At 40.3% G+C, this 25,886-nt stretch overlaps 1 protein-coding gene across 1 annotated transcript in view; it reads left to right on the top strand.

The window, feature by feature from the left end:
• LOC124794953 (conserved oligomeric Golgi complex subunit 6) overlaps positions 1–25,886 on the top strand; it is a 113,756-nt gene that overhangs the window by 30,512 nt on the left and 57,358 nt on the right. The window contains exons 4-7 of the mRNA XM_047258668.1: positions 6,035–6,159; positions 7,240–7,460; positions 10,081–10,241; positions 18,236–18,472. Of these exons, the coding sequence (XP_047114624.1) occupies positions 6,035–6,159; positions 7,240–7,460; positions 10,081–10,241; positions 18,236–18,472 (744 nt within the window). The remainder of the gene's footprint in view (positions 1–6,034; positions 6,160–7,239; positions 7,461–10,080; positions 10,242–18,235; positions 18,473–25,886) is intronic.

Below are 25,886 nucleotides of genomic sequence, written 5' to 3'. Positions count from 1 at the left end.
GAGCTTTCATCATTGTGGTCCTTGCCATTATTAAATGGTAACTGACAGCCATGCGATTGCTGCCCTGATCCTCACAGCTACTTGAATAGACTGTAGGAATCACAAGGCATGTGTGCAGTAGCAAGCTCTGTCGGTGAGACCACAGCCAATGCTGCCACCACTCTGTAGCCCACCACTGCCATAACCAATTGTGTTTGGAGTAAATACAAGGTTGTTTGCATAAGTTCTCGTTGGTGATAAATGATTAAGAGCAGAGTTATACTATGTTATCAAAGTATTGAGGGGCTCTGAGAGTATGTTCTAAATTGTTTTTGGTTAAAAATAACGGTTCACTGTGTAGTTATCACTGCAGACAAGGAAAAAAGATGGAAATTATGTTTCGTATGATTCCCTGGAATAATGATACGAAACAAGAGCAAATAAATGTTGTTAAATGCTCTGATTAATTTTTGATTGCTAATGCTTGTGTGTGTGACCAATACATTTTGCTAATTCGGATTATGAAAGGAATCTGAAAAGTTTAATCTTTTTCTGAAACACAAACTGAAGCCTGCGACTGTTCCAGCTCCATATTCCCATCCTCCTGAGTTGATTCACATGGTAGTACTGTGCATAACAGTGATAGAGAAATCATTAATTATGAATACAAACATTGCTGCAAATGCAATAGTGCTTATTTGTGTCAACAATTAGAACTTAGGAAAAAGATGTAGAAGAACTAAGACAGAAGTATACAGATGTAAAGGATCGTCTCTCTTCACATACGCCGAGTTACTTAAAATAAAACATTTTCAAAAAGTAGTTGAGGATTCTTTTTCTTACTATCAACAGCTGATATGAATGGACATAGTCCATTGTGCTTATCTGAAGGTATTCTACATCTACATTGATATTCCGAAATCCACCATACAGTGCATTGTGGAGGGTACTCTGTACCACAACTAGTCATTTCCTTTCCTGTTCCACTTGCAAAAAGAGTAAGCGAAAAATGGCTGCCTATATACCTCTGTACGAGCCCACATTTCTCTTATCTTCATGGTCCTTATACGCAATGTATGTTGGCAGCAGTAGAATTGTTCGGCAACCAGCTTCTGTTGCCAGTTCTCTAAATTTTCTCAACAGTGTTTCTCTAAAAGAACATCACCTTCCCTCCAGGGATTACCATTTGAGCTCCTGAAGCATGTCTATAACTTGCTCATTGTTCAAACCTACCTGTAACAAATCTGTGAGGATCTCACACTTGCAGTACTCAAGAACAGGTCGCACCAACGTCCTGTATGCGATCTCCTTTGCGGGTGAACCACCCGTTCCTAAAATTCTCCCAATAAACCAAAGTCAACCATTCGCCTTCCCTTCCACAGTTCTCACATGCTTGTTCCACCTCATATCCCTTTGCAACTTTTCACCCAGACATTTAAATGACTTCACTTAAAGCAGGACACTAGTAATACTGTATCTGAACATTGAACCTGCATCAACTTATACATTTTTCCACATTTAGGGCTAGCAGCCTTTCATGACACCAACTGGAAATTTTGTTCCAGTCATCTTGTATCTTCCTACTTCCTACAATCACTCAACTTTGACACCTTACTGTACACCATGGCATCATCAGCAAATGACTGGAGCTTGCTACCCACTCTCTGCTAAATCATTATGTATGTAGAGAACAACAGTGGTCCTATCACTCTTTCCTGGGGCAGTCCTGACGATAGCCCTGTCCCTGATGTACACTCGCTGTCAAGCACAACTTGCTGGATTCTATTACTTAAGAAGTCTTTGAGCCACTCGCATATCTGATTTTATTCCGTATGCTCGAACATTCATTAAAAGCCTACAATGAGGCACCATGTCAAATGCTCTCCAGAAACCTAGAAATATGGAATCTGCGTGTTGCCCTTCATATTTCTCAGTATATCATGTGACGAAAGGGCAAGCTGAGTTTTGCATGAGCGGTGCCTTCTAAAACCATGCTGACTTGTGCACATAAGCTTCTCAGTCTCAAGAAAGTTTATTATATTCGAACTGAGAATATGTTCAAGGATTCTGCAGCAAACAGAAGGTTGGGATATTGGTCTGTAATTTTGCAGGTCCTTTCTTTTACCCTTCTTACATCTTGGGGTCAACTGCACCTTTATCCAGTCACTTGGGTCTTTGTGCTGGGCAAGAGATTAGCAATAAGTGCAAGGTAGGTAAGGGGCCAATGACATAGAGCACTCTTTGTAAATTCAAACTGGAAATCCATCCAGACCTGGTGATTTATTTACTTTCAAATCTTTCAGTTGTTTCTCTATGCCAGGGATGCTTATTACTATGTTGTCCATTCTGGATTCTGCCTGATGATCAGATGACTGTATGTTTGTATGATTTTTCCAGTATGAACGAGTTCTTGAATGTTAAATTTAAAATCTCTGGCTTCCATTCTGCTGTGTTCACCTGCCACACTAAACTGGTCAACAAGGGACTGAATGGAAGCCTTGGACCCACTTAGCGATTTTACGTAAGACCAGAATTTCCTTGGGTTCTCTGCCAGATCTTTTACTAAGGTGTGACGGTGGTAGTTGTTATATGCTTCATGCACAGATCTTTTCACAGACGTACGAATCTCTACTAACCTTCGCTTGTCATCATTTGCGTGTTCCCTTTTGAACCGAAAGTGCAACAGCCTCTGCTTCCTCAGCATCCTCCAAATTGTTTTATGAAACCACTAGGATCTTTTCCATCCTTTATCCACTAGGCACACAAGTCTCCAGACCATGAGTTAGAATCTGCGTAAACTTTGCCAATAATTCCTCTACATCCATCTTACTGGAAGTAAGTTATGCGAATTCACTGTCCAAGTGAGATGGTAATAACTGCTTATCTGCTCTATCTAGTAGAAACACACTCCTAGCCTTCTTGACTTGTTTATTAACTTTCGTAATCAAAGTTGCTGTAATGACATCATGTTCGCTAATTCCCATTTCTATATCGACATTGTCGATAAGGTCTGACCTATTTGTAGATAAGGTCTGGCCTGTTTGTCGCTACAAGGTCTAAGATATTTCTGTGTTGTGTGTAATGCTGAGCTAGCTACTCAAGACATGTTTTCAGAAAACATTTTCAAAGTATTTCAGACAACTGTCTCTCTGTACCCCCTGCAATGAATCCATAGGCATCCCTGTCAGTTGGTTAAAGTAGCTTCCAACTAGTATTGCATGATCTGGGTATTTACGCGCCATTGACCATAGACTTTCTTTTAATAACTTTAGAATTGTCACAGCAGAATCAAGTGGCTGATAAAGCATCCAACAATTAACTTGGTTTCACCCACACCTCTGTCACATGCAACTTTGACTTCACTAGAGATAATATTTTTGTCACCTGCCATGAACACTCCCCATCCTATAGCCTCTAATCTGTCATTCCAATATACGTTCAATGACTCAAAATATGTCAGAGCTTTCCAGTTCAGGTTTCAGCCTGCACTCGGTCCCAAGAATAATTTGAGCATCTTTACACTGCATGTCTTATAAAGCGTTACGTTTTTAAAGACAAATTTATTTGTTTATAAACTAATAAATAAGTTGATACTAATAATATACTGTGATATTAAAATGGTTGATTGCACACTCAACATTATGTGTGCGCGATGTGTCTATAAGCTTCCATGTGGTGTGGTGAGGAGAGACTGTCGGTGGTGACAGCACATTGGCATGTGGTACTACTGTGCATTCTGGTAACAATGCTCATCTTTATATAGCCCTGGTAGTGGTGTGATGTTACCAGTGCTCAGTCCATTGGTATATAAGACAGTGTTTTCATCCCGTGTCTGCTGCACTATCATGGACATCACAATTCCTACTTGCTCTGTTATGCTGTGCTCAGCTGCAAACTGCTGTCTGTATTGATGGTGTCATCATAAATTTTGCTTTTTTAGTCATATGAAGTGAAAAGTGGGTGCAGCAGACATAGGGTGGAAACATCGTTTTATATGGCTATGATTCCAAAAACAGGGAGTGGGCAGAATTGTACTTTTACTTGCTGCAGCCAGTAATAGTTCAATGACCTGCCATCAATGCCAGAAAAAATTATGCTTGTGCGCTGCACTATTTGAACACTGCGGGTGACTGACAGTTTGTGATGGCGCATTGGCAACACTGGACAGTTGGCATGTGAAGTTGAGAACTGTGATAGGAGAAATTAAGCCCCAAAGTATGAAATGCGAACCAACAGGTAATATAAACCAAATTTTAGTGTGAAATCCTTCAACAACGAACTGAAGTATTTAATAGAACAAGTTTATAAGCAGGTCTAAAAACCAGTGTTAGGCTTAAAACAACATATAATCAAAATATTTTAACAAAATAAATAATTAAAGAGTGAAATTAATCATGAGTGCATTTGGTAAGATATATACATTGCTTGTTTTCCAAATCCAAGCTTCTGTTGTATCTGATATAAGAAATGTACTACCAGCTTTTAGTTGTATCTGCACAGCATAGGCTTTTAATACAAAAACCACCAAATATTATATGGATTGATCAACCATTGGTGAAATCCTTTTTGGAAATTGCTAGAAACAATAGGCAAACAAATAAATAGTGAACAAACTGGAGTGGAAGACATATTTATGACTGTAATGAAACCAAACAGAAGGTGGGCAAGACCTGTTGCCATGTGAAGGGGTGGTTGATGGACCAATGAAGTTCTTCTTTGGATTCCAAGAGATAAGGAAAGACCAAAGTGATGGCCTAATGGAAAAAAGAGTAAATGACATTAGAAAACATGCAGAATCAATACAGATAAATTTTGTTGCAGTGCGTAATGTATGGAGAAGCCTGGAAAAGGTGATTATCAAGCAGTTATTGTCAGCTGGCTGGTAATGATGATTCGAACATATCTGATATGGGTACAAGGCATTTAAACTTAAATAACAGTTTGGAAGGCTGTAGTAACAATCTAAAAAATTTGGCTGTTATCTGTGGGTGTTTACAGCAGTCTGGCTACAGTGTAAAAATGAGACTGCTTTCTTTCCTCTCTACTTTTTTATAGAGCTCCATACCTCAGTCAGTAAAAATGGAACCTTTACAGGATCACTTTGTTGTCTGTCTGTGTGTCTGTTCAACTATTAAAAACCCTTTTTTGCAGGAACAGGTAGCTATATCAAATTGAACTTTTCCATACATTACAGTCTACAGTCCCTTGGTGGTGTAAAAAAATTGAAGCTTCTAAGTCAGTGCACTCAGAAGATATGGTCATTTATGTCTTGTATTTTGATACTTGCAAACTCGCTCATGAAAATCTATAGGCTACTTCCTATTGACCTAGAATCATGATATTTAGCAAGAAGCATGGTTTCACAGTATGAGAAAAGGAAAAAATCCGAAAATAGTTAATTTGTGACTATATAACACAATTCTTTTCTGCCCTTAAGACCCATCTTGCCTATGTTGGCACTGATAACAGGCAAAAATCATTGATATTCTTAATTGCTGGGGTGGATGAGCAATCTTTACACATAGTTAAATTTGTATGGAAACCCCAGTGCTCGAGCTCTACTTGCACTTACCCAGATTCTTGTACAAGTGCTAATATTTTGGAATTTGGGGATCCATAATTGTGTGTGTGTTCAGCCTAGCAACTGTGTTTCACAATTACCTCTTTCAATATGAAATGGACAACAATTCAGCTCTTTCTCATTGATAAGTGCTGTACTAAAAATTAGCTACTGCATACATTATGAATTTTTAAATACTTTAAGAAAATAGTTGCTCCAGTTTTGAATTACTATATTGGAACAATGTTAGTGTTATAAGATAGTCATTTTATTGGTGATATTCATCCACTTTTGGGGATTAAAGTATGATTCCACTCTCTTAATCATCGTCAGACAAAATCAGTTTCTTGTCATGATCAAATATCTTCTTACATTCGCAAGTATTATATGAAATAATGTGTTTTGAGATTGGAAGTTCCATTCAGATGTTTATAGTAATGAATGAATATACGCTGTCTGTGCTGGAATTGAAACAGATTCTTATTATGCTTATAGGAAGCAGCATTAGAGAGGCTGTATCGGTGGGCACAAAACAATTGTCGAAGTATCGAGTCTCCAGAAATCAGTCTTTTGCTAATGCAGGCCATGACACGTTTGCAAGACAGACCTGTTTTATTCAAGTAAGTGTTTTAGTCTAAATTAAAACTGTTACTCCATTATTATAGTTTTGAGCTTAAAAAATTACTTCCATTTTTAATTAAGTGATAGGCTTTGGTAACTACAGCTTACAGACTAATGTAGTAGATGAAAAGAAGTATTACATGAGAAGGAAAGAGTTCAGTATTGCCTGAAGAATGCCATTGAAAATAAGGGTTAAGAGGTAGCATACACACCTTCACTGGCATGAAAAGCTGTGACAGTGTGAGAAAAGGTGAATATGTTGAACAGCAGTGTCTTCATAGGTCTTCATATATAGGATTTGCATCATAGTAATTTGATATACTGTTAAAACAGCAATCACCATTGCTAATCATTCAGAGCTATTTGATCTTTACTGCCACTGTTATCATTTCCATTGCTCACACTAACAGACACGCTTTATCTGTACATCTCTTCAGTTTAATGTGGTTTCTAACTCCAGTGTCATTCATTTGTATACTGAATACTACTATTGTTGGGAAATGATTGAGGCAACAGTTAATATTGTAGTATTATTGAATAAGAAAATGTTCTTTGAAACTTCTTTCCTTTCATTATTTATGTATCTCATAATGACAGGAATTAGAAATTTGAAACCTACAGCAATTTCTATTAAAATTGTCTTGTAATATTGCAGTATTGTGAAAAGGAAAGTTGCTACTCACCATACAGTGCCCCCCCCCCCCCCCCCCACACACACACACACACACACACACACACACACACACACACACACACACACACACCTAGACACATTGTGAGAGTCCTTTTCCCTCCCCTCCCTCACCCCCCCTCCCCCCTGACCCCCCTCCCCTCGCTCCCCTCCCTCCCTCTTGAGTAGCAACTTTCCTTTTCATAATATTTTTACATTCCATCCTGGATTTTCCATTGTTTTATTTGATGTCGATAGTATTGTGACGATGTAGGCTGTTATGTAATTCTTTCGTTTGTAATTTTGTACCAGTGTTCTGTATATAAACCTGCAGAGTTCATTAAATATATGCTGAATGAAAAAGATTGTTTTACTCAGAAGTTCTGTAAATTGAATTTGGAATTTGCAGATATATTATTGATGAGTACTGCACAGCTCGTCGATCAGTGTTAGTCCGCGCCTTTCTTGATGCTCTTACGCAAGGAGGTCCAGGAGGAACTCCAAAACCAATAGAAATGCATGCACATGATCCACGCCGATATGTAGGTGACATGCTTGCATGGCTGCATCAAATGATACCATCAGAGAAGGAGAATATGCTATCCCTGCTTAGAGGTTGTGACAAGATAGGTATGAATAGGTTCTACTATTGTAATCTTAGCTTTGATTTATAATTTGAAATGTATTACCATGTACTATGGATAACTATACAACAGTTCATGGTTTCTTCAGAAATATATCATGGTTCGGCTACTTACTGCACCTTGTGCTGCCCATCTTTGGACAGTAGTGAGCAAAGTGTTGAACATACGTTTGATGCACAGTTTATCTTGTTTGTGGTGTTCTTCTGTATATCTGACATTGCATTTAACTTTTACTTTGTATTCATCAAGACCTTAACCTCAAATTTCTTGTATATTGTTTGGAACAGTACCCGTTCTTAGTTCATTAATATTAATTACTTTATCATCATCATTGAAGTTCGCCCCCGGTAGCTGAGTGGTCAGCGCAACAGAATGGTAATCCTAAGGGCCTGGATTTGTTTTCCGGTTGGGTCAGAGATTTTCTCTGCTGAGGGACTGGGTGTTGTGTTGTCCTAATCATCATCGTTTCATCCCCATCGACACGCAAGTCGCCAAAGTGACTTCAAATCTAAAGACTTGCACCCGGCGAATTGTCTACCCGACGGGAGGCCCTAGTCAAATGACATTTACATTTATCATCATTGAGCTTTTGTTATGAAGGTCAATCTAAGGAACCACTCTTAGGATTTTGATTTGGTTTTTACTAATAAATAGATTCCCTCACAAGAAAGGTTTGTTTATGTAAAGCAAAAATATTTCATGCTAATTGGTTGAATTATGATTATTAAAGTCTGTATGTGAAGGTTAATCTCAGGAACTACTATATGGATTTTGATATTGTTTTCACGAATGGGTATCAACACATGAAATATTTTAAAATATTATACATGTTTTTGTTGTTGTTGTTGTCTTCGGTCCTGAGACTGGTTTGATGCAGCTCTCGATGCTACTCTATCCTGTGCAAGCTTCATCATATCCCAGTACTTACTGCAACCTACATCCTTCTGAATCTGCTTAGTGTATTCATCTCTTGGTCTCTATGATTTTTACCCTCCACACTGCCCTCCAATGCTAAATTGGTGATCCCTTGATGCCTTGGAATATGCCCTACCAACCGATCCCTTCTTCTGGTCAAGTTGTGCCACAAATTTCTCTTTTCCCCAATTTTATTCAATACTTCCTCATTAGTTATGTGATCTACCCATCTAATCTTCAGCATTCTTCTGTAGCACCACATTTCGAAAGCTTCTATTCTCTTCTTGTCCAAACTATTTATCGTCGATGTTTCACTTCCATACATGGCTACACTCAATACAAATACTTTCAGAAACGTCTTCCTGACACTTAAATCAATAATCGATGTTAACAAATTTCTCTTCTTCAGAAACTTTTTCCTTGCCATTGCCAGTCTACATTTTATATCCTCTCTACTTCGACCATCATCAGTTATTTTGCTCCCCAAATAGCAAAACTCCTTTACTACTTTAAGTGTCTCATTTCCTAATCTGATTCCCTCACCATCACCCGACTTAATTCGACTACATTCCATTATCCTTGTTTTGCTTTTGTTGATTTCATCTTATATTGTCCTTTCAAGACACTGTCCATTCCGTTCAACTGCTCTTCCAAGTCCTTTGCTGTCTGACAGAATTACAATGTCATCGGCGAACCTCAAAGTTTTTATTTCTTCTCCATGGACTTTAATACCTACTCCGAATTTTTCTTTTGTTTCCTTTACTGCTTGCTCAATATACAGATTGAATAACATCGGGGAGAGCCTACAACCCTGTCTCACTCCCTTCCCAACCACTGCTTGCCTTTTATGTCCCTCGACTCTTATAACTGCCATCTGGTTTCTGTACGAATTGTAAATAGCCTTTCGCTCCCTGTATTTTACCCGTGCCACCTTTAGAATTTGAAAGAGAGTATGCCAGTCAACATTGTCAAAAGCTTTCTCTAAGTCTACAAATGCTAGAAATGTAGGTTTGCCTTTCCTTAATCTATTTTCTAAGATAAGTCGTAGGGTCAGTATTGCCTCACGTGTTCCAACATTTCTGCGGAATCCAAACTGATCTTCGCCGAGGTTGGCTTCTACCAGCTTTTCCATTCGTCTGTAAAGAAGTCGCATTAGTATTTTGCAGCTGTGACTTATTAAACTGATAGTTTGGTAATTTTTACATGTGTCAACACCTGCTTTCTTTGGGATTGGAATTATATTCTTCTTGAAGTCTGAGGGTATTTCACCTGTCTCATACATCTTGCTCACCAGATGGTAGAATTTTGTCAGGAATGGCTCGCCCAAGGCCGTCAGTAGTTCCAATGGAATGTTGTGTACTCCTGGGGCCTTGTTTTGACTCAGGTCTTTCAGTGCTCTGTCAAACTCTTCACGCAGTATTGTATCTCCCCTTTCATCTTCATCTACATCCTCTTCGATTTCCATAATATTGTCCTCGAGTACATCGCCCTTGTATAGACCCTCTATATACTCCTTCCACCTTTCTGCTTTCCGTTATACATATGATCTGAATTTTCTCAGAGTTTCTTCCTAGGTTCATTCGTAACTTTTTTAAATTGTGTATGAATTAGCAGTAGGACTTTATTTTAAAATTTTTAGTTTCATTTAATGAACACTGTTCATTAGTGTATTGCTTTTGTTTCCATTTCAGATGTGATGGAACATGTACAGCTGGCACTTTCAAATATAACAGAAGGTGTATGCTACCCTCTTAGAGTTCGTATAGAACAGATTTTAGCAACGGACTCAAAGGCAACTGTTTTGTATGCTGTCTATTGCTTAATCTGTTTCTACCACCATATAATTGAGCAGGTAAGAAAATAGTTCAGTTTTCGTGCAACTAACTAAAGATATAGCCATTTAAAAATTTTATTTTGAATAGAGCTTAGCTGATTAAGATGGAAATTACCCATTGGACTGATGAAAATCTGAAGTTTTGCATGTATTGTGGGAGTATGTGCTTTTGTCTGGGCACCATGTTTAACACAAAAAATGTGACATTATGTCAAGAAAACTAGTAAATTATGAGAGAAAATTTCTGATCAGTACTTGCTTTAGTACTGCCTGTAGGGGCATTTAAAAGTAAAAATGATGACACGGTCCTGCCTTTCGAAATTATTGGTTCCTTCTGAGGTAGGAGACAAAAGTAGGTGTGGAAGTTTAAAAAGAAAGGATAAGTCACTCAGACTCCAGAATAAGAGGGCTCCTGTTGTAGTAAGGACAAGGGAGACAAAGATGATCTGCAGTGGTGCAGCAGTCATTCTCATAATGGCACTGAGCCATTGTTGAGGAGTTGAATGTTGAGATGGCGCAACTAGCATTATTGTAGAAGACCATGCTATTTTTACAATAACAAATGAGGAAAATAGATAATGCCTTGCTACAAGAGATGAGATCAGTGTCAAAGGCCTCACAAAGAATGGAGTAAAAGAAATTTTGAGAAGAGATTTTTAAATTGGATTCTCGAGTGCTAAAAGTCAGTATTGAGCTTCTGGAGTTGGAGAATTCCAGAGTGACTGAAAAATACACTGCACCCATGCCCTTGTACTTAGCTTCATAAAAACAAGCTGATTGTAAGAGACAAGAATATCAACACACTTGTAGCTATCTTGCATGACACTACATGCACGAAATTAATCAGTCACACTACTGCACTACAATAACTTTATTCTCTCTTCAGTAATTTACAACTGTCAAAGCTGAACAAAAAAATAATTACGGTATATTGATAAAAAAAAATAATTGGCCGACAGAATAGAGACCACTCAAGATTAAGCATCTGGGACATATATGTGAATAATTGGGCTGAAAGCAATGGAAAGGAAATGGAAGAGGAAAGAGATAGGAAGAAAATAATGTCTTCAAGCTGCACAGGGCATTGCGGCAATGCAACAACAAGACAAAAAATTTGTGCTGGACTGAGACTCGAAACCAGATGCTCTGCTTCCTTAACCGCCTTGGCCATCGGGACACATTTTCCATCAGTTACCAACTTCCTGCTCTCTGTACCACCACAACACCCACACATTAATCTCCTACTTGCAGATTTCTAATTCCAGTAATAGCTCAGACATTGCTTGTGCGTCTGTACTGAAACTTTTCCTCAAACAGCTGTCACGCCCATAGAATTAAACAAACAAAAATCACTTTGCAGTTTACTTTTCTGCTGACAATTTCTGCTCAGACCCTGTGCAGTAGAACAGAGCTTCAGCAGTGTGCAGGCATTTGAAACACTCATTGTCCTGCTCTGGTGTAAATTGCTGGAGTCTTAGGTGTCACCTCTTGGCTTGTCTGGAGCGGTTGTAGATGAAGCACCTCTGTGTGCTCCTTGTCTTATGAAACCTGTTTGGACATGGTAGATGCTAGTTTTTTATGGTTCTTTTGAACTATTTCATTGTCTGATGCTTCCTGTTACATTGTATGCACATAGTGTGTTTTTCCTGTCGTTAACTCTTTGTATGGCTGTTGCAGAGGGAGGCATACCACATCGGTCCTTAGCACTACATGTGAGCATGTTCACAAGTCCTTGTGTATGAAAATCTTGTTATCCTTGTGCTGTAATATTAGATTTGCGCATAAGTTTTTAATTTAGCATTCCATTTTCTGAAGCAAATGTGGTAGTTTTGCAGCTTCTGGTCCGGGCCATGTGAAAGAAAACTGATGGGAGGCATAAAGCCTCTCCATACACCATCACCACTGTGGAAGTACTGATGTCTGACTTGCATACGGTTTGGATGCCCAACTAAACCAGTGGCTGCATAGAGGTTTTCTGTTTTGCTGTTTTCATTTCTACTAAAAGCAAAAGTAATCAATTTGCAGCCCAAATATATGGTGAACAGTTTGGCTTCACGTATGGTCGAAAGTTCATAAATAGCTAGAAGCTTGTGGTCATACATGCTCTGTATGACCTGCGCCTCTGTGACCTTGCTTGAGGAAAACCCAAATGGTTGCCCTTTTGCACCAGCCGATGGAATGCAGCTGCAGTTGCTTGTTGGTTGGCATCTACCACCAGTTGGAGCGTTGCATCATGAATGGGATTGGCCAAAATAACTGCTTTTTGCAAGCTGGACTTTGCCTGGTCACAAGATCATTGCATTTTTGATGTCAATACCAACAGTTGTCTTGCCTGCTAGCACAGTCGTCAGTAGTGCTAGCACCTTGGCTGTTCCCAGTAGGTGTCAACAATAGAAGTTGAGGACCCCAGGAATCCTCTCAATTGATGATAATCCATTGGTTGAGAAATGTTCTTTAAGACATTGATATTGCCTATTAGATGTCACATGCTGGCCAGTGACACTGAGTGACCTGGGAACATCACTTTTTTTTGCCAAAAATTACATTTTGCCTTGTTGATTACTATGCCATATTTGCCTATCTGGTCAGATACCACCTTGAGATGTTCCTCAAGTACCATCAGGTTAGTGAAGAATACCATTATATCTTTGAGGTATACAAAACAAGAAGCTAGCCTTTAGAAGACATGACGTACGAAATGCTGTCATGTTTGTGCTGCTGTTTTCAGCATAACAGCATTTGTAACTGTTCAGATGACCCAAATGGAATTGTTAAAGTGGTCTTCGGCACATCTTCTTCTGCCACTGGTATTTCATTGCAAAACTTTTAGCAATCTAGGACACTAAAAATCATGGCTTCTGCTAGCACACTGGGGAAATCTCTAACATTCAACACTAGATACCTGTCTGGAATTGCATATGCATTCAAATTGTTGTAATCCACGCAGATCCTCCAGATGCATCTTTTTGTGTGACAAGATGCAGTGATGACACCCACTGGCTGTCTAACCTGTGTGCAATCCCTGGTTGCATCTTATTCTGAAATCTCCTCTTTGCTGTGGCAAAATGGTCATGTGCTAACCTTTGTGGCCACTGTGAAACCAGTTCCCAGTACAGTCCTAATGTGGTAGACTGTTTTTTCCCCCGCACTCTTACTTCGACTCTAGCTACTGTGGTCCTCCGCCTGTTTATCCACACTGCAGCTTCGTCTCATGGTGCTCACAGTGCTCTGTCCTAATGAACCTGTCTTGACCCCTCTATCCATCATAATGTGCCCTCCACTGAGGTCCGTCTTGAGCTGCTGGTGACTGTCGGAATCTGCACCTAATATGGGTTCCACCACATCCACTAGCACAAACTTCCACTGGCACTTTCTACTAAACCCGAAATCCACTTCTTTCTTGCACTCTCTATAAGTTGCTATGGATGAACTGTTGGCCACCTTGAGATGGGCAAGACTGGTTGGTGTTTTGCTCATTTCATGAGTGGCTAGTGGGACAGTGCTAACATCTCACCCAGTGTCGACCAGAAAGCAACAACCTGTCCTACTGTCTCTCATGTACAACCTCCATGACCATGTTAACAAATTGGATTGGTTTCTCACTTGGGTGGCAGCTGTAGCATCCTCGATTCTCTCTTTGTGTTACTCCCATTTGCTCCTTTGAGCCACCACACCTATTGTTGGCCACATGCCATTTAGATAAGTACACGGGGACTCACATCTTGTGGCCCATTCGCCAAAACATAGGTGGTGACAATCAACTGATTCTTGTTGCTTCTTTTGAATAATGTTATCTCTGTTCTTAATGTCTTGCTTGGGTGTAGCCTCCTTATCCCACACCATCATTGTTCTCTCTTTCTATAGTGCATCTACCTGCTCTTTCAGACTGCGTAATTGCTTGATGATGTCTGTTTTTTGTTCTTTATTTATTACTGCAGTCTGTTGGGCATTGCCTTCCCTGGTCATTTTCATCACACTCAATGTGGTCGCTAAGTCCAGCACTGCATACACCTTGCGTGTGAATAGGATTGTGATTTTCCTTTCCCTTTTTGTATATATATATCGAATTGTCACTTGCACTCAGCATAACATAATACTTGCAAATCTATCATGACTCAAAAATCGGCTTGGAAATCTTGTTTATAAAAATGGGTCATTTTACCAATAGTCAGTAAGTTTTGGCAATACCACAACACACATGAGCAGAACTGTTAAAAAATAATGTACTTGTACATGAGACCATTTCTGCTACATAGTTCTTTCTAGTTGATGCTGCATTACATTTCCGCAATTTTTTATGAGCATATCGGTTTCTCTCAGACTTTATGCTTCAAATAACACTATCAGTAAAGCAGTTCAAGAAGAAATCCTAAATGTTTCTTCCTTTTACTAAACAAGTGGTTCCAGAGACAGACTGAAATACTGGATGCTGAGGTTGTTCAGTGTGTTCTTGCCAGTCACCTGTATTAATTGGTGTAACACTTCAGTTATACATGTTGCCGCAATACTTGTTGCTTGCTGCAGCTAGTCATTTAATGAAAACTCATGAAACAAATTGGACAATTCTAATGTGTTTATTTTGTGTATTCTATGTCTAGATTTGTAACAAAGCTGAAAATTAAAGTGGAAATTGTTACTATATTCATTAGTTGAAACACTTTCTGGCTCATAGTTACTTCAATAGCAGAATCATTTTCCCAAAATAAAATGTCAAGAACTTAGCTTTCTTGAAAGCTTCTAATCATCATTTTTACTTACCAAGCTCTTGGAGAATTAATGAGGTTATAGTGCATGCCAATTAAAAATGTGGTCAGAGATTCTACATCTACATCTATACTCTGCAATATGCTATGAGGTGCATGGCAGATGGTATGTCCCACTATACCAGTTTTTCGGGTTTCTTCCCTTTCCATTCATGTATGGAGCACAGAAAGTTGAATGCCTCTTGGGTACAATAATTGTTTGAATCTTATCTTCGTGATCCCTATGTGACAGATACATAGGGGATTGTAGTATATTCCTAGAGTCATCATTTAAAACTGGTTCTCGAAACTTTGTTAATAGACTTTCTCGGGATAGTTTACGTCTATCATCAAGAGTCTGCCAGGTCAGTTCCTTAATTATCTCTGTGACGTTCTCCCATGTATCAAACAAACCTGTGGCCATTCGTGTCACACTTCTCTGTACACAATCAATATCTCCTGTTAGTCCTATGTGGTAAGAGTCCCATACACTTGAGCAATATTCTAGAACCCGTCACAGGAGTGATTTGTAAACTATCTCCTTTGTAGACTGTTTGCACTTTCCAATATTGTACCAATAAACTGAAGTCTTCCACCTGCTTTCTCCATGACTAAGCTTGTGTGATCATTCCATTTCTTATCCCTACAAAAAGTTACACCCAGATGTTTGTATGAAGTGGCCAGTTCTAACAGTGACTCATTGTTATTATGGTTGTAGGATATTACTTTTTTTTTTAAGTACACAATTTTACATTTCTTAACATTTAAAGCAAGTTTCCAATTTTGCACCACTTTGAAATCTTATCAAGATATGACTGAATATTTTTGCAGCTTCTTTCAGATAGTGCTTCATTATAGATAACTGTATCATCTGCAAAAAGTCTGAGGTTAGTATTAATATTGTCTACAAGGTCATTAATACACAAATGAACAGCAAGAGTCCCAACAAACTTCCCTGGGGCACACCTGAAGTTACTCTATATCTGATAGTGACTCTCCATCCAAGACAACATGTTGCATCATCTCTACCAAAATGTCCTCAATCCAGTCACAAATTTCACTTGATACCCCATATGATTGTACTTTTGACAATAAGTGTAGATGTGGTACTGAGTCAAATGCTTTCTATAAATCAGGAAATACAGCATCTACCTGCCTGCCTTGTTTCAAAGCTTTCAGTATCTCATGTGAGAAAAGTGCAAGCTGGGTTTCACATGATCGATGTTTTGGAAACCATGCTGACATTGAGGAGTCATTCTGTTCAAGATACCTCATTATTTTTGATCTCAGAATATGTTCTAAGATTCCACAACAAATCAGTGTCAAAGATATTGGATGGTAGTTTTGTGGATCCCTTATACTATCCTCCTTGTAGACAGGTGTGACCTGTGCTTTTTTCCAAGAACTGGCAGGGTTTTTGGTTCGAGGGATCTTTGATTGAGTGTAGTTGGAAGAGGGGCTAACTGAGCTGCAAATTCAGTGTAGAATCTGACGGGTATTCTGTTGGACCCTGGAGCTTTGTTCAGTTTTAACAATTTCAGCTGTTTCTCAACACCACCGACACTAGTACTTATTTCATTCATCTTTTCAGTGGTACGAGGTTTAAACTGGTGCAATTCTCCTGGATTTTCCATTGTAAAGGAACATTTAAAAAGAGAGTTAAGCATTTCGGCTTTTGCTTTGCTACCCTTGATTTCAGTTCCTGTCTTATTCACTATGGATTGGACACTAACTTGGGTGCCACTAACAGCCTTTACATACAACCAGCATTTCTTTGGGTTTTGTGAAATATCATTTGACAGTATTCTGCTATGGCAGTCATTGAAGGCATCATGCATCACTCTCTTGATAACCAGATGTATTTCATTTAGCATCTCGCTATCTATCAAAGTTCATCCCCACAATTCACTTAGCACTTCAGTAGCCTCAGAGAAGTTAGACATTCAAATAAACTGACCTGTAATGGAGAGTAAAAAAGGTGTAAAGTAACTTCGTAACTTAGCAGTTGACACTTATGGTTTGGTTGGTGAAAATTGTACATTCCTGTGTAATGATACAGCCAAGAGTGTCTGATAGACTCTGAATGCTGCACATAAAAGGTGATGTTGAACAGTGGAAGGTAGTGGGTAGATGAGTGAAAATATTATTTACTGTGTTACCATCCCTATCTACTCTTCCAGTTGGCTGTTCCAAAAAGCACACTGATAAATTTTAATTGTGATGTCCTCTGTCCCAAACATTCCGGCACAGGCATAATAAATTAACATGTCCTTATTAGTTGACCGTATTCAACTCATCAGCTTCCATTTGGGAATAGCACTAATTGTAGTTGTACTGTTGTAACTGCTTGTTAATTTGAAGTTATTTTGTGTATGGCTGATCTCTCATTTTACCAGTGTTATTTATTCTAAAGTATGGAGCTGTGAAGTAAATATATACACAAAATTAATGCAGCTTTTGATAACAACAACAACAACAACACTGACAGTGCAGTGACAAAAGTCAGAATCTGTGACTACCAGTAATAATTTTTTCTCAAATACTTTATTCCCTACTTTTAACTTATTAGAAATATGAAGAATCCAAGCTATTGGTGTTTTGTCCTCTGACTATTGTCACTCTTAGAGATCGAGCAAATATATATGTTTTGGGAATCAATACATAATTTGTAGCAATCAGAACTACTATTGAACATGACAATAAGGCAATTTCAGTTACTTCAAACAGTTAATACCTCTGTGTGTGACTTGAGTTTTCAAGGATACTGTGGTATAATGACTGTACTGCTTGAGCAGATGTTTTGTCCCAGCAGTGTAACCCCAGAGTTTCATTTTCCCAGCACAAACCCCCTCCTAACACAGACACATACACCCCATCCACCTCAACCCATGTTAGCACCAACAAAAGTTCACAGATAGTGTCCATCTCCTTTTGCTTTTTAGTAAAAGCACTACTAGTAACGGTAATGGCTTGTGCCTTGCAATCAAATTTTGGGCCTTTAGTTTAGTGACAGATCCACCATATTGGGGACAGTTTTGTGAAAAACATTTATGAAGGAATTGATGCTTTCTTTGAAGTGGAATGGCTTGCAATTAAATATCTGGCATTTAAAAAGCAATAGTATTGATCTCTTATGAACAACTTGGTTTGAACTTCACTCTGAAAACTGTTATTGTCAGGTGGCTCTGAAACTGAGTTTTATTTTAGTACAAACTACTGTTAGGGAAACTCATCCAGAGATTAAAATACCTATATTATTTTTTGTTTCAGGTTGTCCAAAAGTGTACACTTGAGGGAACGTTGAAAGAGCTGCAGGAGCAGAGCCAGCAGGTGTTTCTGAGAACATTACAGAATAACATTCAGAGCCATGTGAGGGAGGGTGTGGAGAGCCCACCATCTGATTTAACACCTAGCCCTGGAGTAAAGCAGATACTTGGTTTACTGAAGGAAGTCCTCTCTGTGGCAAGTGTTACAGAGACTGAAGAACGTCAACAAGACATGGCCAAAGTATGTGAAATGTGTCTGTGATACTGTGCCATATCAATTCTTTGTGTTATTAATTTCCTTTAAAATGACAATGAATAGTGCTAGAATGATTATGACTGTATTATACAGAACAACGGGGTTTTCATTTGTTTCTCAACTGATTCTGATTAATTGAGAGTAGAATTACCAGATGTGCATTTGCATTCTCCATTTATGACATCACATTATTTTTGACAAGTCTTTTTCTTTCCTTCAAGATTTCTGTTATATGTTTATTAGTTAATATTGACAATGGAATAACAGTGACAACTTTAATTGGAGTAGATTGTTACCATATGCAGGATGCATTGAGCAAATGATAGGTTACATTTGAAAGTAGTTTGTTTGATACTGGTCAACTTTTGGACAGTCCTCCACACAATCAGCAACAATTAAATTATTTTTAAGTTTTGGGTTAATGTACTTAGAAGCAAATACACTATGTGATCAAACGTATCCGGACACCGCTAAAATCATAAGTTTTTCATATTAGGTGCATTGTGCTGCCACCTACTGCCAGGTAATCCATATCAGTGACCTCAGTAGACATTAGACGTAGTAAGAGAGCAGAATGGGCCACTCCACGGTACTCGCTGACTTCGAATGTGGTCAGGTGATAGGGTATCACTTGTGTCATACGTCTGTACATGAGATTTCCACACTCCTAAACATCCCTAGGTTCACTGTTTCTGATGCGATAGTGCAGTGGAAATATTGATGGGACACATTCAGCACAAAAGCATACAGGCCAACCTCAAATGTTGACTGACAGACTGCCCCAGTTTACGAGGGTCATAATGTGTAATAGGCAGACATTTATCCAGACCATCACACAAGAATTCCGAACAGCATCATGATCCACTGCAAGTACTATGATGGTTAGGCAGGAGGTGAAAAAACTTGGATTTCATGCTTGAGTGGTTGCTCATAAGCCACACATCACGCCAGTAAATGCCAAATGATGCCTAGCTTGGCGTAAGGAGTGTAAACATTGGAAGATTGAACAGTGGAAAAACGTTGTGTGGAGTGACGAATCATGGTACACGATATGACAATGTGGTGACAGGGTTTGGGTGTGGCGAATGCCCGCTGAACGTCATCTGCAAGCATGTGTAGTGCCAAAAGTAAAATTCGGAGGTGGTGGTGTTATGGTGTGGTCATATTTTTCACAAAGGGGGCTTGCATCCCTTGTTGTTTTGCATGGCCCTATCATAGCAAAGGCCTACATTGATGTTTTAAGCACTTTCTTGCTTCCCACTGTTGAAGACCAGTTCTAGGATGTCAACTTCATCTTTCAACATGATCGAGCACCTGTTCATAATGTACGGCCTGTGGTAGAGTGGTTACACGACAATAATATCCCTGTAATGGCCTGGCCTGCGCAGAGTGCTGACCTGAATCCTATAGAACACCTTTGGGATGTTTTGAAATACTGACTTTGTGCCAGGCCTCACCAACTGACATCGATACCTGTCTTCAGTGCAGCACTCTGTGAAGAATGGGCTGCCATTCCCCAAGAAACCTTCCAGCACCTGATTGAATGTATGCCTGCGAGAGTGGAAGCTGTCGTCAAGTCTAAGGGTGGACCAACACCCTATTGAATTCTAGCATTGCCGATGGAGGTCACCACAAACTTGTAAGTCATTTTCAGCCAGGTGTCTGGATACTTTTGATCACATAGTGTAACTAACAAAAACATTCATATTCACATACACTCCTGGAAAATGGAAAACAAATCCATTGATGCAAATGAATAATACCTGCCGTACTTGCACTGGACACTACGAGAGAGCAGTGCATGGGATGATCAAATACGCAGCACTGCAGACACACCAGGAACCACATTATAGGTCATGGAATGTTGCTAACTGCGCCGCAGCTGTTCTCTGCCAAAGCCAGTGGCAGCCAGTTTGCTCTGGTATACAGAGCTCTGTCTGTGTCTGCAGCATTGTTGCATGCTGCGACATCATGTACATGAACCGTGTGTGTAGTTGATGGAGTTTGAGCGAGAGCGTGTAGTGGGCCTGCGGAAGGCTGGGTGGACATACTACAGAATTGCGAAACACATGGGGCACGAGTTCTCCACCGTACATCAACATTGTCGCCAGTAGTCAGCAGAAGGTGCACATGCTTCTCAACCTGGCTCCAGATGGCAGCAACATACAGCTGCATGCCAAGACCATCACATCCTACAAAGTACCATACTGGACAGCACCATAACTTCACAAAACTTAGGGATATTGTTGCTCCAGGTGTATCAGCGAGAACCATTCAAAACCGTCTTCATGAAGCAGGGCTACGGTCCCATGTACTGTTAGGGTGTCTTCTCCTCACGCTGCAACATTGTTCATCCTGTCTCCAGTGGTGTCACGATAGGCATAATGGAAGGATGAATGGAGACGTCTCGTCTTCAGTGAGGAGTCACTTCTGCCTTGGGACCAATGATGATTGTATGCATGTGTAGTGTTGTGCAGGTGAGTGCCAGTGCCAGGAGTGTATACAACAGAGGCACAAAGGGCCAGGATCCGACATAATGATGTGGAGAGCAATATGCTACGCTGCCCGTACTCCTCTGGTGATTGTCGAGGGAACATTGAAAAGTGCACAGTACATTAAAACCATCATCCAACCCATCATGTACACTGTTCATGGACCAGCAAGGTGATGTACTTTTACAATAGGAGAATTCAGTTCATGTGTATCCTGTGCCAACTAGCATGCTCTTGAAAGTGTATGTCAAGTACCCTGGCCGGCACGATCCCTGGGTCCGTCCCCCATTAAGCATATTTGGGACCGGATGAAATATCATCTTGAGCAGTCTGCACGTCCGGCACAAACTCTGGCCCAACTGAGGCACCAAGTGGAAATTGCATGGCAGGCCATTCCACAAGACTACATTCAGCAGCTCCACGATCGTCTCGATGGGAGAATTGCAGCCTGCACTGCTGCAGAAGGAAGGTGTACATAGTACTAGCAGTGACATTGTACACACTCTGTTGACTGTACTTACGTGCATATGGCTCTGTCTGTGTGGTTGTTCTATACATCATCAAGAATGTGTCACTAAAATTTCTCCCTGTTGGGATGACAAATTCATGGTGTTCATTTTTCATTTTCCAGGAGTGTACATTGCTACATGTTCTCAGATGGCTACATTGTCCCAGCACAGCAGCCTGAGTAGGCTGCAGGAATGTGTCATATGGAGTGGACGAAAGGAACAAGTTGGAGGGGTCTAACAGCTGAAAGGTTGGGGTACCAAGGGAGTGGGCTATGAATGTGGCACTGACTAGCCTACTCTAGTGCAGGCATTGGAAGTTGCTTGTGACACAGGAAGTGGAGGACTAAGCTGAGAAAGTGACTGGCATGAGGAGGGGGCACATAACAGAAGAAAAGGCAGATCATAGGAAGAATACTGAGTGTGTATATAGATGGAGAGAAGTAGGAAGCAAAACATGGGTTGATATGGATGGCACTAGTTAAAACTGGAGTCAGGTGAATTGGGGATCAAAGGATGTGGTTTAAGGATGTGTGTTGTCTGTTCTTTCGGAACTGTCCAGAAGAACAGACACCACTCAGTATCTATAGCTGTGAAAAATTGTATGTAAATTGAAAGGGACCACTGCTGTTAGCTGCAGTGGGACATTACGCGGAATTAGCAGTGCTGAGCGAAAATCTGTACCGGACCAGGATTCGATCCTGGGATCTCCTGCTTACTAGGCAGGTGTGTTAGCCACCGTGCCAGATGGGATACGGCATTATCGCAACTGCACATGCTATCTTGACACGCCTCAAAGCCGATCCACATTCCCACTGAGCGCTACATTCCACAACCCCTGTCCAGTAACTCGCTGTTCTCTATTCTTAAATTCCCACAGGAGGTTGGACGTATTTGTGCATCTGTACTGAAGACAGTGGATCCATAGCCCAACTAGGCATATCAGTTATATGAATGTGTGGTATCTGTACTTTAGGACATGTCCAAAAGAACAGACACCACACTTTCATATAGCTGATATGCCTAGCTGGGCAATGGATCAACGTTCTCTTCAGTGCAGATGCACAAATACATCTGACCTCCTGAGGGACTCTCATAGTAGTGAAAGGTAAATTAATTTGCAGGGTCTACAGATAAGTGGTACTCAGTGGGAATGTGGATTGGTTGTGAGGCATGCTGTGATAGTCCACGCAGTTGCTGTGTCCTGGATAGTGCAGTGGTTAACACACCTGCCTAGTAAGTAGAAGATTCCGGGTTCGAATCCCAATCCGGTAGACATTTTCCCTTGTTGCCGCTGATTCCACATAATTTCCCCTGCAGCTGATAGCAGTGATTCACTTAAATTTACATATAATACAGATAAGTTGGTATAAGGAGATAGTACAGAGATGGCAGGTATTATGGAGCAGCCATCGAAGTTCACCATGTTGTGTTCAGCTGCAAGTTATGCCATTCTGGTCATTATTTCTCTTGCCTATAGTTAGACAGTGGCCCTTAATTCGGGTGGGCAACTTCTTAGTGGTCTTCCCTGCATAGAAAGTAACATAAGTCACAGCAGAGTTTAAGCAGTAGAAAGTCCAGTATGGAATAACAACAATACAGAAAGGATAGTTTGCTGGTCACCAAAATTGGTTGTTGAGATGAAGATAGGTACAGTGAAAAAGAATGCTAGAAATATTTCAGCTTTTGAACAAAATCTTTCTTCAGAAGTAGAAAACTCAGACACAGGCACACTTCACACACATGGCCGCTGTCACTGGACACTAAGCCCCGACTGCAACAACATCTGAAGTGACCAGCACTCTAGCTGAGGTGGATAGTGGGGTAAGGAAGAGGCACAAGATGAGGAGGGGCAGGGATAACAGGAGTAAGATGCAAGTGCTGCCTGTAGGAGCCTGCAGGGACATTGTAGGAGCAAGATAGGGCTGCTAGGTGCAGCATCAGAAGATTGTGCTGGAGGGTGGAGGGGGACAGGGATAGGAGAGAAGTTGAGAGGGGAAAAAGGAGCATGTAGATGTATTGGTGGGATGAAGGCTTATGTAGTACTGGAGTGGGAGCAGGTAAGGGGAAGGGGATAAGGAGGTGGAGTACAGCAGGGACTCGTGAAGTATGAGGGGGGGGGGGGGGGGGCTGTTCGGAAGCAAAAGATATGCAATAGGCAGAGTTGCCAGAAGCACATTGTCCACATTGTCACACAGCATGTTCAGCAACTGGGTGGTTCAACTGTCTGGGGCACAGTTTGGCAGTTTGGTTTTTGTGCCCAGGTACAATGTGACACCGTGGTTGCAACTAAGTTAGTAGATCGCATGGCTCCTTATAGAGGTGACCCTGCTCAAAATAAGAAATGTCTGACAGAACTCTGGAGTAGATAGTAGTGGGAGGACATATGGAACAGGTCTTGCATCTAGGTCTCTTGTAGGGGAATGAGCCATGAGGCAGGTGGTTGGAAAATGGATGGAATAGATATGGACGAGGATACTGCATGATTGGGTGGCAGCAGAATACAACTGAGGGAGGGGTCGGGAGAATAGTATGGAGGATACTTCTGATTTCAGGGCACGATGAGTGGTAGTCAAAATCCTGGCAGAGAATGTGACTCAGTTGTCCACCTCAGAGATGGCTACATCAGTACCTCCATCCATATCAAACCTACTAACCACCAGTAATACCTCCACTTTGACAGCTGCCACCCGTTTCATACCAAGAAGTCCCTTCCGTACAGCCTAGCCACCCGTGGTTGTTGCAATTATCCTGCCATCCTTGTACAAAAACAAATCTCCCGTGCCTTATCTTCCCAGTCTCCCACCACCTCCCAAAGTCCCTCAGTCCGGCCACAGAGGAACATTCCCCTCGTATCTCAGTACCATACAAGACTGGAGCAACTGAATTACATTCTCCGCCAGGGTTTCGATTACCTCTCGTCATGCCCTGAAATGAGAAATGTGCTACCCACTATCCTTCTTACCTCTCCTACCGTGGTATTCCACCATCCACCAAACCTACACAAAATGCTCGTCCATCCTTACACAACCCCTGCTCCCAATCCCTTACTTCATGGCTCATACCCCTGTAATAGAAATAGATGCAAGACCTGTCCCATACATCCTCCTACCACCACCTACTCCAGTCCGGTCACTAACATCACCTATCCCATCAAAGGCAGGGCTACTTGTGAAACAGTCATGTGATTTACGAGCCAAGCTGCAACCACTGTGCTGCATTCTATGTAGGCATGACAACCAACAAGCTGTCTGTCCGCATGAACGGCCACCGACGTGCACGTGCACACGTGCGCCCACACACACACACACACACACACACACACACACACACACACACACACGCACACGACGTAGAACAGCTGTTTAGTGGGGAGCGAATATAAAAAACCTTGTCCTTAGGTCATCGCTTTGTAATGTAACACACTTTATAATTTGTGTCAGATCTCTGAATAATATTGAACAATGATTGTTGATTACAAAATTATTACTGAATGTATTAAACATCTTGCATGTGTTTCTTTTTGATAAATGTATTGTTAAATGTTAAACTGTTTTCAGTGAAAAAGTGCTTCATTGTCAGATGTAGCAACTTTTGAGACAGACGATAGTTTCCTATCCCGCTGCATTCTTTACCTGCTTTCATATGCACTGCTGTGAAAATAAAATGACATAAAAAAGATTTAATAACAAAGAATCAGTGCCCAAGATGCTGGAATTATTAGATTCAGATACTAGTCGATTCCTAGAGAATTGGTGGTTCTTGAAATTGTGGAATCAGAATCAGAACACGACCCATCCCTAATTAAAATCTTTATGGATAAACCTTTTTACTCTAATTTTTTGCAATAGTACAGTATAAATAAAAATACTACCTACACACTAGCTATTTCATATAAAATATATTTCAAAAATAACTTTTAAACTTGGATGTTGTTTTCTTTTTTTTAGTATGTACTACCCCGAGAATTGACATCATTAAAGATGTAAAAAGCTACATTTACAGACCAGTTTATTTCCCTTAGTAAGTCTCCCCTAAACCTCAAGCATCTTTTTCAAATCTGTTACCCAACCACCAGAAAAGCAGTGTTGCAAAACATATTTTCCAATACAAAATATCCGCTTAATTTATTTTTTATAAGCATGGCTTATCAGTTAATCTTTGAAATTCATAGATGCCTGGTCAGTTATTAATTTTGGGAATTTGCCGAGGCATGTATCCTGGGCATTTGTCGCAACTTAAGTGCCCAGTCATTTTACACCACTAGTGAGGATAAGTTGGGCATAATGACCAGAAAGGAGTTTGTAGGTTTGGAGTTAGTCAGGCATTGGGAAAGTTAGTGTTGAATAGTAAAAGGGCCAGATAGGTGACCATGGCCATACCTCAAATTGATTTGTGTAT

Source organism: Schistocerca piceifrons, chromosome 4, assembly GCF_021461385.2.
Source record: "Schistocerca piceifrons isolate TAMUIC-IGC-003096 chromosome 4, iqSchPice1.1, whole genome shotgun sequence".
Taxonomy (NCBI): Eukaryota; Metazoa; Arthropoda; class Insecta; order Orthoptera; family Acrididae; genus Schistocerca; species Schistocerca piceifrons.
The sequence above is the reverse complement of the archived record's forward strand: the minus strand, read 5'-3'. Positions and strand labels throughout refer to the sequence as shown.